We start from the raw sequence: 17,368 nt of genomic DNA, 5'->3' as shown, positions 1-17,368 counted from the left end.
TAACAATTGTCAATGTTTTTTGATAAATTTGAAAAATGATAGTCATAATCACTCTATTGTTGGTATCATTGTTTTCCTTGTATCCCGGTATTGTTTTTTTTATAAGGAACATGCATGAACATTGAATAAAAAGAATGGAATTCAAAAGAAAAATTACTTAAAATTTAAAAAAAGGGGGATGGCAATCAAATCAAATTAGAAAAATATTGCTGAAGTAAAACCGGACAACCGATCATTCAAGTTGAGGGTCCTGTTTGATTTTCCGATGAATACTTGGCGTCATCCGTTATTGGTATGTGATAGTTATTCATATACATATGATTGGCTCATGTGTCCTTGGTAAAACACTTAAATAACTATGTATATCTCCCCCATCTTCACAAGCTTTTGTAGTTTTCAGATAGCAGTTTAAAATTTTCGTCCTGAAATCTATACGATCGACAATGGACGTTACATATAGGAGCACCATATTGCTAGTGGTTGTCTGCTTTGCAGCAGTAAACTCTAAACCTAGAATTGGTAGGTCAGTTTTAAACAGATTCAAATTTCAAGTTATTCTGCAACTCGCTATTTTTTTTTTTCTTCCTGACTAAAAGTTCTTTGATTACTTTTTTATTTAAAGGCTATCGTTGTAAATTTACAATATCAATTTTAAACGCTTTGTTACTTTTGTTGTGTATATTAATGATCTTGTTGTTATTTTGTTATGTTCATTGTTGTGTCACATACCATAAATATGTAGTTTTATGGCAATAAAGATTTGAATTGAATTGAATTGTTAAAATGAAATACTGCTATTCGTTTAATTTCTATAATATATGAATTTAATACAGCATGTTTTGTATGCGGTTAAAACGGTGTATTTCTACATTTGCCTGGGGTCCTGGCTAATCTTGCCTGTACGACGCGCAGCTAGATATCGGGCCGGGATACCAGGCTAATTTCTACATTTGTAACACGAATACCGTGGGAATATACTTTTTATTAGATCCCAAACAAATTAATAACGTACCAATTCTCTTAAAATGCAGTTGATTAATCGATTTGAAATTTAATTAATTCTGTTTTTTTTTTTAAAAGATAATTTCATGTGATTTTCATCAGTAAAATTTAAAATCGCACAATATTCATAAATAGAATTATGTTTTGATAGAGCATGGATAAATAAAATTATGGGGAAATAAGAGTCCTTGTTTTTAAAATACAAGTTTATGAAAAAAACTAAAAGGAGTAGGTCCGGTAAAGGCCGATTTTTGCCTGAAATTTCAGGTTCATCTGACGAAAGATTTTGGACACTTTTTAAACACTTAAGTGTCTATTTCAGTTGATTCAATTAGTTTATGTGAAAGATTTTAACTAATTTACTAAATACTCATTAAAAACGCTCCGATTCAAGCTTAAATTTGAAAAACATCAAATATGCCAAAAAATGTCAATTTTCAGATGGTTTTTGTCAAAAACGAAGTTGCCGCATCCGTGTTCATCCTCAACCTTTATATATGTTATGTATTATCATCAAATACAACTTTCATTTCAATATTAAGAATGAACACAAATGCAGCCGCTTTCATTTAAGACGGAACCCGTCTAAAATTTAACTAAAATGCTAAAAAGGGGAGACTTCAGTAATTTAGCATGACTTAATGATGCAAATACCCGATATATGTGCATTGTATTGTCAAAAACAGCCAATTTTTTATCTAGCATAAGCATTCTATTTTTCAATAAATAATTAAAATCTTACAGTTTATCAATTTTGTTAAACTGCTATATTTTGGGGCCAAAAGGGTTTTTTACTGGACCTACTCCTCTCCGGAGTAAATGGGAAGTCGTTGATTTATCATAAAATATATATAATAGATATAAAAAAAAAATGAGTGTGTATAGGTGAGAAGAATGACAAATATGTAGAAATATTAAGTAAAAGTGTTTTGATACTAGTTTAAATACAAATACAAAAATAGATATTTTTTTTATATCATGCATAGACTAGAAAAAATATAGTAATACACTACCTGTTTTAAAGAAGGGATAAAAAGACACAGCAAATATGTGTAAGACTTTTTAAAATGTTTTAAAAAGATTTTCTGTTAATCAATCAGTTGAGATTTCAATTTTTTAAAGTTATGTTTGTACCTTTCAGCAACGAAGCATGTCAATGGCATTGAAGCAGCAACTGTCAGTCAGACAACAACCGACCAAAACACATCAGCTAGTTCTGCAACGACTACAAGAGACTCAAACATTACTGGTCAGACAACCGAACTCTCCAATGTTACCATTCAAACAACGATAACTCCAAATATTACGACCACGAAAAATTTTAACTTTACTGTAGAGCCAACAACTCCAAATGCAAATGTTACAATGGAACCCGTAACTAAGGCCTCAAACGTGACACTAGAACCAACAACGAAAAACCCAAATGGGACAGTAGAACCAACAACCACAAACCCTAATGTTACAGTAGAACCAACAACAAGAAACCCAAATATTACAGTAGAACCAACAACCACACAACCAAATGTTACAGTAGAGCCAACAACTAAAACCCCAAATGTTACAGTAGAACCAACAACTAAAAACGCCAATGTGACAGTAGAACCAACAACCACAAACCCAAATGTTACAGTAGAACCAACAACGAAAAATCCCAATGCTACAATGGAACCAACAATCACAAACCCAAATGTTACAGTAGAACCAACGACCACACACCCAAATGTTACAGCAGAACCAACAACAACAAACCGAAATGTTACAGTAGAACAAACAACCACAAACCCCAATGTTACAGTAGAACCAACAACGAAAAATCCCAATGCTACAATGGAACCAACAACCACAAACCGAAATGTTACAGTAGAACCAACAACAACACACCAAAATGTAACTGTAGAACCAACAACCACAAAACCAAATGTTACAGTAGAACCAACAACCACAAACCCAAATATTACAGTAGAACCAACAACCACACACCAAAATGTAACTGTAGAACCAACAACCACAAAACCAAATATTACAGTAGAACCAACAACCACAAACCCAAATGTTGCAGTAGAACCAACAACGAAAAACCCAAATGTTACAGTAGAACCAACAACACCAAACCCAAATGTTACAGTAGAACCAACAACTCAAAACCCAAATGTTACAGTAGAACCAACAACCACAAACCCAAATGTTACAGTAGAACCAACAACGAAACACCCCAATGTTACAGTAGAACCAACAACCATACACCCAAATATAACTGTAGAACCAACAACCACAAACCCAAATGTTACAGTAGAACCAACAACCACAAACCCAAATGTTACAGTAGAACCATCAACTCTCCCAAGTAATATGTCTACACCAGTGTCAACTCCAAAAACGAATCCACATCCAACAACACATGCAATGCCGACCACTACGAAGAAGTATAAATTTAATGGTGCAAGTTTTGTAGGAGGAATAGTGTTAGGAGTCGGAGTATCAGTTGTTATACTAATGATTGTTTACTTTTTGAAATGCAGAAAACGTGATGCCGGCTACGAAAGAATGTGAACCTAACAATTTCTTAGAATAGTCCTTTTTGTAATCTCATTTGTTTAATACTGATTTTATATATATTAAGACCACTATATTTTAACATAATGTCATGGTCGTACTATGTGAATTCCAATGATCATTTTACATGTATGTAAAAGAAGGAGTTCATTACTAGTATATATTTGAGCAGACTGCCAAAACTCAAAAGCGAAGGAACAGTGCTTTTTTGTGCTTTATGTTAAAAGTAAAAGTGAGATTTTCAGCACATGAACAGACACACATCAATGCATTTCAAACGGATCATCAACGGGAACAGGAGTGAACTATTATATTTTTCAATGATTTATTTTTTATGATTTACAATTTGTTTTTGTTATATAAAATATTTCTTAAACATAGTTTTGTTAGCTTTTTATCAACTAATAGTTGATTGATGATTTTGTGTGCTTTACTTGTATTCTATTGGTAATATTTCATTCATGTTCAGACGAGAGCACCTTAACAAAAATACAATAGGTATGTCCTTCTATAGAGGGTCATCCGACATTATGAGATGTAAATAATAAATTAATGCCACTGGAAAATGAGGGTATATTGCACAAGAACAGAAACCCAGTCTTACGACAGGCCATTTACTGACCGCCCAAAGAGTCGCAAGTGTTCTTGACGTGCAAAGAGCGAAGCACGAGTTCACAAGTAACAGTCAAGGAAGACATGTCACCTTATCCGACACATTAATTGAACTCAGAGCCAACCAGTCTTTGCTCTAACTCCTTAATTAATGCTGCGTGCTCAGCGGATAAGCAGGAAATACCAATTTCAAAGTTTTTAGCTGACTCGGTCGGAGTTGAAACCCACCAACTCCCGCACTCGAGGCAAGCACGCTACCAAAAACACTGTTGAGGCGGTAATAAGAAAGTTAGAATTTTATTTCATCCTTTACATAGTTTTCCTTCACAACGTTATCAACATTTGATCATAATTTGCTATGCCTTTTCGCTATAATTTGTTTCCCTTGATTTATTATACAATTCTGTACAGGATCTATAAGGACAGGTCATTCTTATAGTTAGGTTTAAACGTTAGATTTTGGAAGAATACGTAAACACTTGGATGTCCTTCGGTCTGTTGTCTGTAATTATTTTTTTTTTCAAAATCTTGTTCACGTCCGAAGTAAGAACCGATGTCTCAAACAAATTACACGTCAAGATTGATTCTCATAGTGCTTAGATTATTGTTTTAAAGGAGAAGGTCCGGTAAATGTTAATTTTGGCCTTAAATTTGAAGTACACCTGATTATAGAGTTTTGACACTTTTAACATACCTACTTATTTGTGTCTACTTCAGTCGATTAAATTACTTTAAGGTAAATACATGGTATACCACCATCTTATATTGTACAATCACAGTAAAAAATCGGTCAAGTTATTTGCCTAAATCTGCAAATTTGGAGACAGATTTGCAATTTAAAGGATAGACTGTTAAATAATATTAAGAAAACTTGGTAATTTACTGTATTATTCAAAATATTTAAACAAATATCATTTGTTTTGCTTTTAGAATATTTTTTTCTTTCAAATGAGCCATTTAAGGGAAGATAACTCTTTTAGTAAAAATATTATACTGGACCGATAGGGAATTTTTTTCTTTTTACTTGTAGCAAGAAAACATGTTCGGTGACACCATTTTTTCTTTTCATTTTAAAATATATTACAAAACCTATCTTTTCTCAATCTATTTCAAAATTCTGTTTTTTCATGCACACAAATGCATTTTCCCATGAACAATCTAACTAAATTTAGGCAATTTTCAACGACTCATAGCTTAAAAAAAGCACGGTGACCCATACTTTTTATTATCTATACTATTAAACGAGAAGACCTCATTTTGTGTGTCGCTTCTCTTCCTTCCGCAATAAATTAATCATCATGCCTCTGTGTTCTTTAGGTAACATGTATAGTCGCATTTGTCATCCGTTCTTATGATTATTCTGATTGAGGTATTTTGGGAGAAAAACGAAAAAATAGGTGTCCGGATATTGTTTCCGTTATCAGACTGACTTTTAGTCATAGACAAGACTTCCGGTTTTAAACATGCACAAGAACAACCAATCGTGTGATAGATTACAAAAATGAAAAATAAATAAGCCAATCAGAGCGGTCTCCATATCATGGTTTTTAGATCGCAAGAACCACAACTATTCCGGTTTTAAACATGCACAAGAACAACCAATCGTATGCTAGATTACAACAAGAATGTGTCCAAAGTACACGGATGCCCCACTCGCACTATCCTTTTCCATGTTCCATTGACCGTGAAATTGGGTAATTATCTAATTTGGCATTAAAATTAGAAAGATCATATCATAAGCAACAAGTGTACTAAGTTTCAAGTTGATTGGACTTCAGCTTCATCAAAAACTACCTTGACCAAAAACTTTAACCTGAAACTCCCACTTTCATTTTCTATGTTCAGTGGACCGTGAAATTGGGGTCAAAAGTCTAATTTGGCTTAAAAATTAGAAAGATCATCTCATAAGCAACAAGTGTACTAAGTTTCAAGTTGATTGGACTTCAGCTTCATCAAAAACTACCTTGAACAAAAACTTTAACCTGGACGGACGGACGGACGGACGAACGGAGCCACAGACCAGAAAACATAATGCCCCTCTACTATCGTAGGTGGGGCATAAAAATGAAAAATAAATAAGCCAATAAGAGCGGTCTCCATATCATGGTTTTTACATCGCAAGAACCACAACTATTATACCTCCTTAGAGACAATAATTTTCGCGTTTTATCCACATGTAAACTACGATTATACTACTATAATATACAGAGACTCTGTATTCTGTCTACTTTTTTCTGAAATATTTACTATCTAAGGGGTCATTCCAGTTGCATATATATTTAAATAAGTAAAACATGTGGAAACAAGAATGTGTCCATAGTATACGGATGCCACATCGTCACTTTCATATACTATGTTTAGTGGACCTTGAAACGGGGAAAAATGTCTAATTTGGCATTAAAATTAGAAAGATCATATCCTAGGGAACATATTTAGTAGGTTGCGAGTTGCGACTTCATCAAAAACTACCTCGACAAAAACTTTAACCAGACTGAGCGGTACGAACGAACGAACGGACTAACAGACTAGAAAACATGGGGCATAACAATTTATTGTTGAAAGTGAAAGAAGGGATTTGGTCAAAATGAAAGTAGGGTAGACATTAGAGGGAGGCAGGACTTATTCGGGACGTCGGGATCGGGTGTTTTTAAGCTCGGGATTTCGGGATTGATCTTTACGGGATTCGGGAATATTTTTTTTTAATTTCGGGATGTTGGATATGAATTTCGTTAACATACGCACCGCGGGATTTCATGTTTTTAAGCCCGAATTTCAGGATCAAGGCCCCTCAGACCACCCCTCAAATGAGCTTTAGTCATTTATACGAGATTCAAATCCTACCATTGGCATGTTAATAGGGCTCTCAAAAGGAAAAGCACTGATGGATTGTTCTAGAAGCACATTTTATTTGAATAATAATGGTCTATAAGCAGTTTCATTTATTTCATGTTTAAAGCGGTGTAAAATTTTAATTTAATTTGACTTTTACCAAAAAATTGTAGCAAAGGGGAAGAATAAATGTGGTATAAGGCCAGTAACACAAAAATAATTGAATTTACATCTTTTACTTTAATACTAGCAAGACAAATCTTTGTGTGGCTTGCTTGCTTTGTTTGTATCAATGGGGGTGTTTGGATATACGCCTGAGGCGGCATATAGTTACCCATAGGTACCTATGGTTTGATATTTTATACACAAAATATCAAACCATAGGAACCTATGGGTAACCATATGATGCCTCAGGCGTATATCCAAACACACCCAATGTTTCCTCAAGCATGGCAATCAAGATAGGAGGGGCTTCAGCTTGTATACATAGACAATAATAGTGCATTGACTTGACATATCAACGATATAAGGATGAGGCTTAGAAACGGGGAAATGCGATGCTGTGCCGAGCATTTTCCCCGTTTCGGGCCGAATCTATGGGGTGTTTGGATATACTATTTAGGAAATAAACACAACTAGTTGTAGTATAAATACAATGATTGAACAGAGGCTTGTTTATGACCAAAAAATACGCATCCAGAGCAAAATTAAAAAATATGTGTTTTTTTTTTTTATCCTAAGAGTTTTTGCAGTTTTAAAATATGCAGAGAATTTCTTATTAGAGTAAAACATTTTGATTATAACTTGTGTTTCATTTTAATTATTTTATGCACTTAAACTGTTGCAGATATCCATTGCTGTCCAATCCGTTCTATCATCAATTCTCGCATCATTTAGTTGTACCACGAATTCACTTTAATTTCTTGTTAATTTTATTTTCAAAAGTATTCTAAAGTATTAAGTGCTTTCAAAAATGTGTATTCATTTATCAGAAAATATTCTCCACATAATTATTTTACTGAATTTGTTGTAATATGTTTAAAGTAAATATTTTAAGGGACTTTCCCTCCAATTATTACTCCACAGAGATTACAAAGATTGTGTATTCGTTTGGTTGTATTTTTCGAGGCCATTCAGACTGAGTGTCCAATCATATCCTGTGTATACTATACACAAGCTGAAACTCCGCCCCTCGGTTGGATGCATATGTCAATCTTAATTACACATTTATACAAACAAAGCAAGCAAGCCAAACAAAGATTTGTCTTGCTAGCATTAATGTAAAAGCTGTAACAAAGGAAACGCATAACGGACTCTGGAAAAAACGGAGAGGGCTTTTGATACCTTATATGAAATTCTCCAGTTGTAATATCTTTTACAAAAATTCATCCTACAGAAGTTTACAAGCTGTATATGCCCGCGATTATATATACATCTAATATGCAATATAACGTTATTTTTTAAATGTTTTTTTTTTGTTTTAAATGCAAGTGGCTTCATTCGTGTTTTATTCTCAAATCATATTTTCTATGTATTATCATCAATTGAAATCCCGCTAACATGTTTAACCCAGCCACATCATGTATGTATGTCCCTGTCCCAAGTCAGGAGCCTGTAATTCAGTGGTTGTCGTTTGTTTATTTGTTACATATTTGGGTTTCGTTCATTTTTTGTACATAAATAAGACCGTTAGTTTTCTCGTTAGAATTGTTTTACATGGTCATGTCGGGGCCTTTTAGAGACGACTATGCGGTATGGGCTTTGCTCGTTGTTGAAGGCCGTACAATGACCTATAATAGTTGTTAATTTCTGTGTCCTTTATATGTATTTAAATCTTAAGATTTAACACAAGTGCGGCCACTTCAAATTTAGACAAAAACTGTCTAATAATTAGCACAAATGCTAGAATTGTTGAGATTTCAGTAATATTCCATGAGTAAATGATGCTAATACCATATATATGTGCACTGATTTGTCCAAAAAAGCACATATCCATGTAACAAAAGTATGCTACTTCAAACTTATAAGCTAAAAGTTTTATAAATTTCCTGTTTACAAAACTTTCAATTTTTCGAAACACCTAGGATATTCTTATTCAAGGCATAGATTACCTTAGCCGTATTTAGCACATTTTTTTGAAATTTTGGATCCTCAATGTTCTTCAACTTTGTACTTGTTTGGCTTTATGAATATTTTGATATGAGCGTCACTGATGAGTCTCATGTAGACGAAACACGCGTCTGGCGTACTAGATTATAATCCTGGTACCTTTGATAACTATTTACACCACTGGGTCGATGCCACTGCTGGTGGAAGTTTCGTCCCTGAGGGTATCACCAGCCCAGTAGTCAATACTTCGGTGTTGACATGAATATCAATAATGTGGTCATTTTTATAAATTTCCTGTTTACAAAACTTTGAATTTTTCGAAAAACTAAGGATTTTCTTATCCCAGGCATAAATTACCTTAGCCGTATTTGGCACAATTTTTTGGAATTTTGGATCCTCAATGCTCTTCAACTTTGTACTTGTTTGTCTTTATAAATATTTGGATATGAGCGTCTCTGATGAGTCTTATGTAGACGAAACGCTCGTCTGGCATACAAAATTATAATTCTGGCACCTTTGATAACTATTAACAACTTTATATAAATACCAAAATTAGCCAAAAAAGGCTAAACATAAATAATAGTGGTAAAATTCAAGTGTGGTCTTGTATGATAGATTGAGAAAATCTGACAGGTGCCTACAATTTAAGAAAATCAGGTTCTGAAGACTTTTGTCAGACACTCCGAGCGACAGTTAATATTTTTACATTAGTTTTAAAAACAATACATTTTAACTGAAAAGCTGATATTTGATAAAATTCCTTGATAGATATTCAATTTTATATAAATCATACTAGGGAATTTCGTCAAAGTTAGTTTTTTTATCCAGAAATTTGCATATGAAGCCTCCAAATCTGCAACACGAAAAACTAGGGAGACAGAGCAGAACAGAGCACTGAAAACGACTAATTCTGCTTGCAGGAAATAGATCATGTTTCGGTTCCTTCCGTGAAATACATTACATGGTACTAACAATTTTCAACTCCCGGGAGCGATGAAAGATTGGTTTTTAATTAGGAGCGATGAGAGATTGGTTTTTAATTAGATTGGAACTTATCTTGATCGTTTTTCTTCGCTTTAAAACCGCCACTCCATGTCAAATATAGCCGACTCCCCGCATGTGGTGTTCTACACGGTGTTTATGTTTAGAATTATAATTGACAGACAGAAACTATAAAAGGGCAGAAAAGATCAGCAATACATGATCTACAAAACTAATAAATAGTGAATTAATCAAAATATTACATTGAAATGTACATAATGCATATTTTTTGTCCTCTGTTTTTAAAATTCACTTTGCAAAAAAATATCATATATGTATCAGATCAGATAATTAATATCTAAACTACTATAGTACATCAAGTACAATTCAATGGCAACAATGAATTCAAACAAACAATAAACAAGTATAATGTTATATGCAGGGGACGGATTCTGGACGTTGGAATACGCCAGACGCGCGTTTCGTCTACATAAGACTCACCAGTGACGCTCAGATCAAACTAGTTATAAAGCCTTACAAGTACAAAGTTGAAGAGCATTGAGGACCCAAAATTCCATAAAGTTGTGCCAAATACGGCTAAGGTAATCTATCCCTGGGATAAGAAAATCCTTAGTTTTTCGAAAAATTCAATGTTTTGTAACAGGAAATTCTTATAAAATTGACCATATAATTGATATTCATGTCAACACCGAAGTGCTGACTACTGGGCCGGTGACACCCTCGGGGACGAAACGTCCACCAGCAGTGGCATCGACCCATTGATGTAAATAGTTATCAAATGTACCACGAATTATAATTTTAATACGCCAGACGCGCGTTTCGTCTACATAAGACTCATCAGTGAAGTTCAGATCAAAATAAAATATGCTACTGAATTAAACTGACATGCTTTATAGAGTAAATCATGGAACGATTCAAGCAACAGCAAAAACACGAACAGGTCATTTATAAAAATAAATAACATATGGAGACAAATATCCACCTAAGTCCAAAGGTAGTGGATCTAAGCAATTATAGGCAACCGTACGGCCTTCGACAATGAAAAATACATACCATAGTGTCGGCTATAATAGGTCCCGAATGAGTATCAACTGAAAAAAGCAATGGCCTCATTTCTAACAAAACAATTTACGAAAAAAAAAAACAAACGAGAGACGTGCACCAACAATACTTACTGAACTACATGCTACTGACTTGGGACAAACACATACATAATGTTGTTTTTCTTCTTGTCTACTGGGATTTATAAAAAGAATGTATTTTCAATGAAATAAATCAATACAATTGTAATGAAATGTAAGAATAATTTTAGCACAAAGAACTCGTTTTTTGACATTCTACAAATCATATATACGCATACGTATCAGGGTAAATCGACACCATGTTGACTTTAATTATAGGACATTAATCTATCCCTAATATCCAATGTCAAACCCATCTGCCGGTATGATAAAAAAAGGGAACGATAATATCTACTGAAACGAACGGCATGACACCAGTAGTATCACCAGAACTACAACAATCCCACAACAGACTATAACAATCCCACAACAGACTACAACAATCTCACAACAGACTACAACAATCCCACAACAGACTACAACAATTTCATAACAGACTACAGGGTTCAGTCATGATTTTGTGATGCCCTATAATCAACCAAGTTTTTCTAACAAAAGGGGGAACCCGCTCCCCTGGATCCTCCTATATCAGTATATGTATCGATTCCTGCAATTACACCATCCTAACTTTCAAAAATTTGAATCCGTCACTGATACTGAATAGAACATGTTAGTCATTCTGATCTATTCATGACAGAACTATACTAGTATAACATGTAGAACATTAGCCGTCGGGTGCAGTCTCCATTAGGATAATACTACAGAAGCTCTTCAAGGCCATCATGTACTATACAAGTATAACGTGAAGACCATTAGCCATCGGGTGCAGTCTCCATTAGGATAATACTACAGATTCTCTTCAGGGTCATGCAGATATTTTGTTATCATTAAATAGATTAGTCTAAAACTGTCTGTCACAACATTTATCACATATTCAATTAGTCACTTGCTCGATTTTAGGTCTTACGTACATTAACTCAATGATAGGACATTTTTTTCGTATCTAAATGCGTCTGATGAATTACACACAATAGATGTGTAAATACGATGTTATCTTCATTATCTATTAAAATCACGAGATACTCTCTTCAAACTTTAACCTTACTAGTGACTGCAGGTGGATATAAGTCGGGATATTTTACACACAAGTAGAAGAATTTTGAGTTGTAAAAATTAACATCATGATGAAAGTGTGTGTCGTAGTAGCCTTTTTTATTGTGTCTGGTTGTGTGGCACTTCCAGCAATTGGTAAGATAAAGGACTAACCATTATATCCTACGATTTATCAAACCCCTTTTTCCCTTCTTCATCCTTTACCCTTCAATCTTTAAACGCTTTACCCTCAATGTATTCCGGTGTCATTGAGACATTATTCTTCTTAAATTTATAGATTATTTTTCTACTATTTGACTTTCGAAAAGCAAACTGACCCTATTTCTATTGAAAAAGGGGAACTACGTATAACGAATTGTTTCTTTTTTAGTTCAGGACCTCTTATAGCCGTCTATACTTAAAAGTTTTAATTTTCTAATAAGTCCATGTATCTCGTTCGTTGACGCAACATCAAATGAAAGATCTTACGGTATGAAGAAGAAAATATAATATCTTATTCAAGCACACGCGTTTTTGGAATGTACTCCCCTTTTTCTAATTTTTGTTAATTTTTCAAGTTAATATTTCTTAATATTTATTTACTCTTCAAAATGTTCCTATAGTTATTCATTAGATTTCAAAATGACATGGTATTTATGATGACTCCATCCCCTGTTCTCATTTTCACGGCCAGTCTTATTTTCCATGTGGAAAATCAGCCGTAAATAGAGGAGCATTACAAACCCTACTTTTATAGCAAAATCGTATGGATAACATGCAGCAAGAACATATCAAAATATATGTAAAATTAAGCTTAAAAATGTAAAATACATGTTTACTTGTTATTTGCATATTACAAATCCTATATCCATATCTTGATGAGTAACTCAACACAAGGTTGCCTTTGTTGACTGCTGTACCCCATTTTTTTTACCTATTGTAAAATTGAGAATGGAAATGGGGAATGTGTCAAAGCGACAACAACCCGACCATAGAGCAGACTATTGTGTATGTTTGTTTTGTTCACGCATCGTTGTCAATCTAATGGAATTTGATGCGACTGTCATACAAGTGAGAGGTTTAGCTAGCTATAAAACCAGGTTCAATCCACCATTTTCTACATAAGAAGCCTGTACCAAGTCAAGAATATGACAGTTGTTATCCATTCGTTTGAAGTGTTTGAGCTTTTGATTAAAGAGCCTTTCCTTTTTGAATTTTCCTCGGAGTTCAGTATTTTTGTGATTTTACTTTTTTTGGACATTATTTTACTCATTTACTCTTATCTTTCAGAAGTAACTGCAGATATGAAAACAAAAGCAACGGTAGTATCGTCTCAAACTAACGATATGACAACAGTAGTAACAACAGAACAACAGATGACAACAAACACACAACAAATGACAACACACAGTCAAACAACAGTCAACCCCGTTACTTCAATGTCAATGACAACAGAGTCTATGATGACAAATAATACTATGCCACCTTCGTCAGAAACCACAGCCAATCAAATGTCTACACAATCCTCAAACATGTCTACTGTCACAATGATGACAGACGTACCATCAAACATGTCGTCTGCGGGACAAATGACAACGATGCCGGCTACTATGACAACAGCAGGAAAGGTGACGGCGCACCACCCAACAACACATACACCGAAACCAACCACACAAAAACCAGAAACAACAACCAAAAAATCTAAATTTCAAGGAGGAACATTCGTCGGAGGGATGTTTTTAGGAATAGCACTTGCGTGTATCGTTACAGCAATAGTATACTTTCTTAAATGTAGAAATCAAAACTATGGGAAAGTCAATTAAAATCCAACAAGAGTATACATCTTATAGATGTTATATCGAATTTATAGACATAAGAATAGGAAACAAGAACAATTTTAAAAACATTTTGAAATACGAATATTAGTTGAAGATGGCACAGTAGATCTGTAATGTTTTGAAACATAATGAACATATCTTTTGACTTTGTCGTTGATCGACGTTGTTGTACAAAATTATATAAAAAGTGTATTTGTTGGTTTATGTGTTGTTGATGTTTTAAGGTGCATAAAATTAAAATAGTTTCAAAATAATTTCCCCGCCTAAATATCTTATGTGCATGTTTTGTTGGTTATATTTCAGAGGATAATAAATACCCTTATATTTCAAAGAGTTATTAAAGGTATCAGGCAGATTATTTATTTTATAGAACGCCAGACACTAGATTGAAAATGGAAATGGGGAATGTGTCAAAGAGACAAAATCCAAATCATAGTGCAGAAAATACCGCAAGACCAACATTAGGTCTTCAACATAGCGTGAAAATTCTGCACCCGGAGTCGGGCTTCAGTTGGCCCTTCAACAACAAAAGTATGCTTGCTTAAAGTAAAAATGGACGTCACAAAAAACTTATAAATGAAAATAAATGAAAACAAAAAACAAACAAAAAACAACAAGCAAGAATAACAAAGGCTTAAGCCTACTTGGAGTAGATGCAAAAATGCGGCGGAGTACACATGTTTTTTGAGATCTCAACCCCCTTTCATATACCTCTAGCCAATGTAGATCAAACAAACACACTGCAATACGCACAATAAAACTCAGTTCAAAAGACGTCCGAGTCTAATGTCAGAAAAGGTAACAGAAGAAACTAACAAAATGACATTGAAACATGAGTTAACAAAGGACTACTAGCAGTTATAATAAATGCAAATATTATCTTCATCATATGACAATTAAGCACACTCCCTCACGTTAGGAGTTTAGTATCATATAATTATAAAATATATGAGAAGAACAAATCCCGTATCATGTCAACGCATGGTTTTAGAATAAATCTGAGACAAAGACCGTATGAGTGAATCAATTTTAATTCCAAAATATGCCATATTGAAATACCTGACAACTGAATCGTAACTATCTTTTTTCTGAATAAGTCAGTCCATGTTTAGTTAGCTTTTGGGGTGAATGACTTTTTATTCAATACAAATGTTTAAGAATATAATGCTTCTATTTGTAAATTCATTGGGGAGTAAAAGCGTTGACCGAAGTACATTTTGTATGAAGCACCGAAGCGCTTCATTCTAAAAATGTACGCACGGTCAATGCTTTTTACAACCCTATGAAGTTACAAAAAGAAGCATTCAATACTTATAATTACATTTTTTAGCTCTGATCATGAAAACACGAATTTTATATTATTTTTTTGTTTAATTCATCTGTGCACTTTATTGTGGGACCACGTGTTATCATGGATGATAAGTTTTATTGAGTGATTCAATTGCTGAAGGAATAACATGTGATGTTCAATTAGCCAATCAGAATAAAGTATTATAATGAAACATACATCTAATGTAATTATATAACCATAAAAGATTGGATGTCAAATACCTGAATACAAATGTCTATGAGAAATAAATTTTGAGAGTTTTTCGATGTGCTTGGAAAGAAAATTATCTCCTGGATAAATGTTATATCATTTGTATATAAAACAGCTGAAGGAGGGAGCAGGGTTGTCAACTTGAGGAGATGAAAATTAGATGTGCTATTTTCCCTATCTCGTGAGTTTTAGTTGATTAAGGTGACATTCGTCGAACAAAGCGGTATAACTGAGATGTATTTTGTTAAACAATAGGGATAAAATGAAACAAAAAAAAAATAAAATGTTAATGCTTTTATGATATTTAAAATATGTGAAAAGAAACAGATTGATCAAGATTGAATAATCACTACTCATTACATAATTAACACCATTATTATCTGGAATACTACATCTGTGTCAAATAGAATGACCAAATTTAAGGTCCCAGAGAAGGAAAATATTCAGTTTTCTACTTTGTCTGAAGGTGCTCATCTTGCCTTTTGTATCTTTTGTTGTTGTTTTAGTTTAACGTTTGTATTTGTATCTTAAATGTATCATTTGCTGTTTTCTTTAGAACGAAGTGACGTTTATTTCATACGTATTCAATGTTTGCAGTTATTTTTTTTTTCATAGTAAAATAGAAAATAAATTTACCCAGTTTTGTTTGCAATACTCCCATCCTAGCCACTTTTATTAGAGTAAATATTTTCCTTTCAAGATATTAAGATATAAAATATTTTTCTCCTTGAAGTTCACAGGCACTTGTCTCAGAAAAAAATTTCCTATATACCTTATCATAACACAAGGTACTTAACTTGCATTTTAGAAAAATGTCAGGTGGTGACGAAGTTCCGTTATATGCCGCTTTATATGCTGTCAACCCCACTAAAACTTGTTATATCGTAAATCTAAATTGATTTATCTTTACAATGTTGTATAACATGCCTACATTTGTTGTCGGAATCATCCGTAGCAATCCTACCAAAGTATGTCAATCGTAATAACTTTCCAAACCGCTGAAGAATTGGCAATACACGTCCGCAGTAAATGATTTATTATAAAAATTGTTTTAAAAAAAACTGTTAGTTTGCCAGAGAGAGAGAGAGAGAGAGAGAGAGAGAGAGAGAGAGAGAGAGAGAGAGAGAGAGAGAGAGAGAGAGAGAGAGAGAGAGAGAGAGAGAGAGTTAGCAAAAAAGAGAATGAGAGAGTTAGCAAAAAAGAGAATGAGAGAATTAGCGAGCAAGAGAGTGAGCGTACAAGAGAGTGCAAGAGTGAGCGAGCAAGAGAGTACAAGAGTGATCGAGTATAAGAGTAAGAGAATGTGAGTGATACAGTAAAAGTGTGAGAGAGTAAGAATTTGCGATAGCGAGATAGTAAGTGTGTGAGAAAAAGTGTGGGAGCTAGAGAGGTGTAGGAGAGATAGAGATAGCATGTGTACTGACGGACGAGCGAAATAAAAGCTGTGGGAGACCTGATGTGTGAGTGAATGTGAGGGAGTGAGTGCGTGTTGGTGAGAGTGAGACAGTCATTGTGATGGAGAATGTCAGAATGAGCTTGATAGTTATTGTTTAATGTGAATTTTGGAACGAAAATTAGTGTATGTTCCGTGTAGTTTGTCCAATTTTTGTTGGTTAACAATCGTGTGGTTGATATCTCACAAGACTGAACAGTTTGATATGAAATCTTCA

At 33.9% G+C, this 17,368-nt stretch overlaps 2 protein-coding genes across 2 annotated transcripts; both read left to right on the top strand.

The window, feature by feature from the left end:
- Window positions 1-379: 379 nt before the first annotated feature.
- On the top strand, window positions 380-3,662 carry LOC143047525 (uncharacterized). Its single transcript, XM_076220579.1, has 2 exons — window positions 380-519; window positions 2,144-3,662. Exons 1-2 carry the CDS (start codon window positions 444-446, stop codon window positions 3,550-3,552), a joined length of 1,485 nt encoding a protein of 494 aa, XP_076076694.1. The 5' UTR covers window positions 380-443; the 3' UTR covers window positions 3,553-3,662.
- An 8,591-nt stretch (window positions 3,663-12,253) lies between these two features.
- LOC143047524 (uncharacterized) lies at window positions 12,254-14,412 on the top strand. Its single transcript, XM_076220578.1, has 2 exons — window positions 12,254-12,476; window positions 13,611-14,412. The coding sequence occupies exons 1-2, from the start codon at window positions 12,410-12,412 to the stop codon at window positions 14,141-14,143; spliced, it is 600 nt and encodes a 199-aa protein (XP_076076693.1). The 5' UTR covers window positions 12,254-12,409; the 3' UTR covers window positions 14,144-14,412.
- Window positions 14,413-17,368: the final 2,956 nt, after the last annotated feature.

The sequence above is a fragment of the Mytilus galloprovincialis genome, chromosome 10, assembly GCF_965363235.1.
Source record: "Mytilus galloprovincialis chromosome 10, xbMytGall1.hap1.1, whole genome shotgun sequence".
Taxonomy (NCBI): Eukaryota; Metazoa; Mollusca; class Bivalvia; order Mytilida; family Mytilidae; genus Mytilus; species Mytilus galloprovincialis.
Note: the sequence above shows the minus strand (reverse complement) of the source record. Positions and strands in the feature narration are given on the sequence as shown.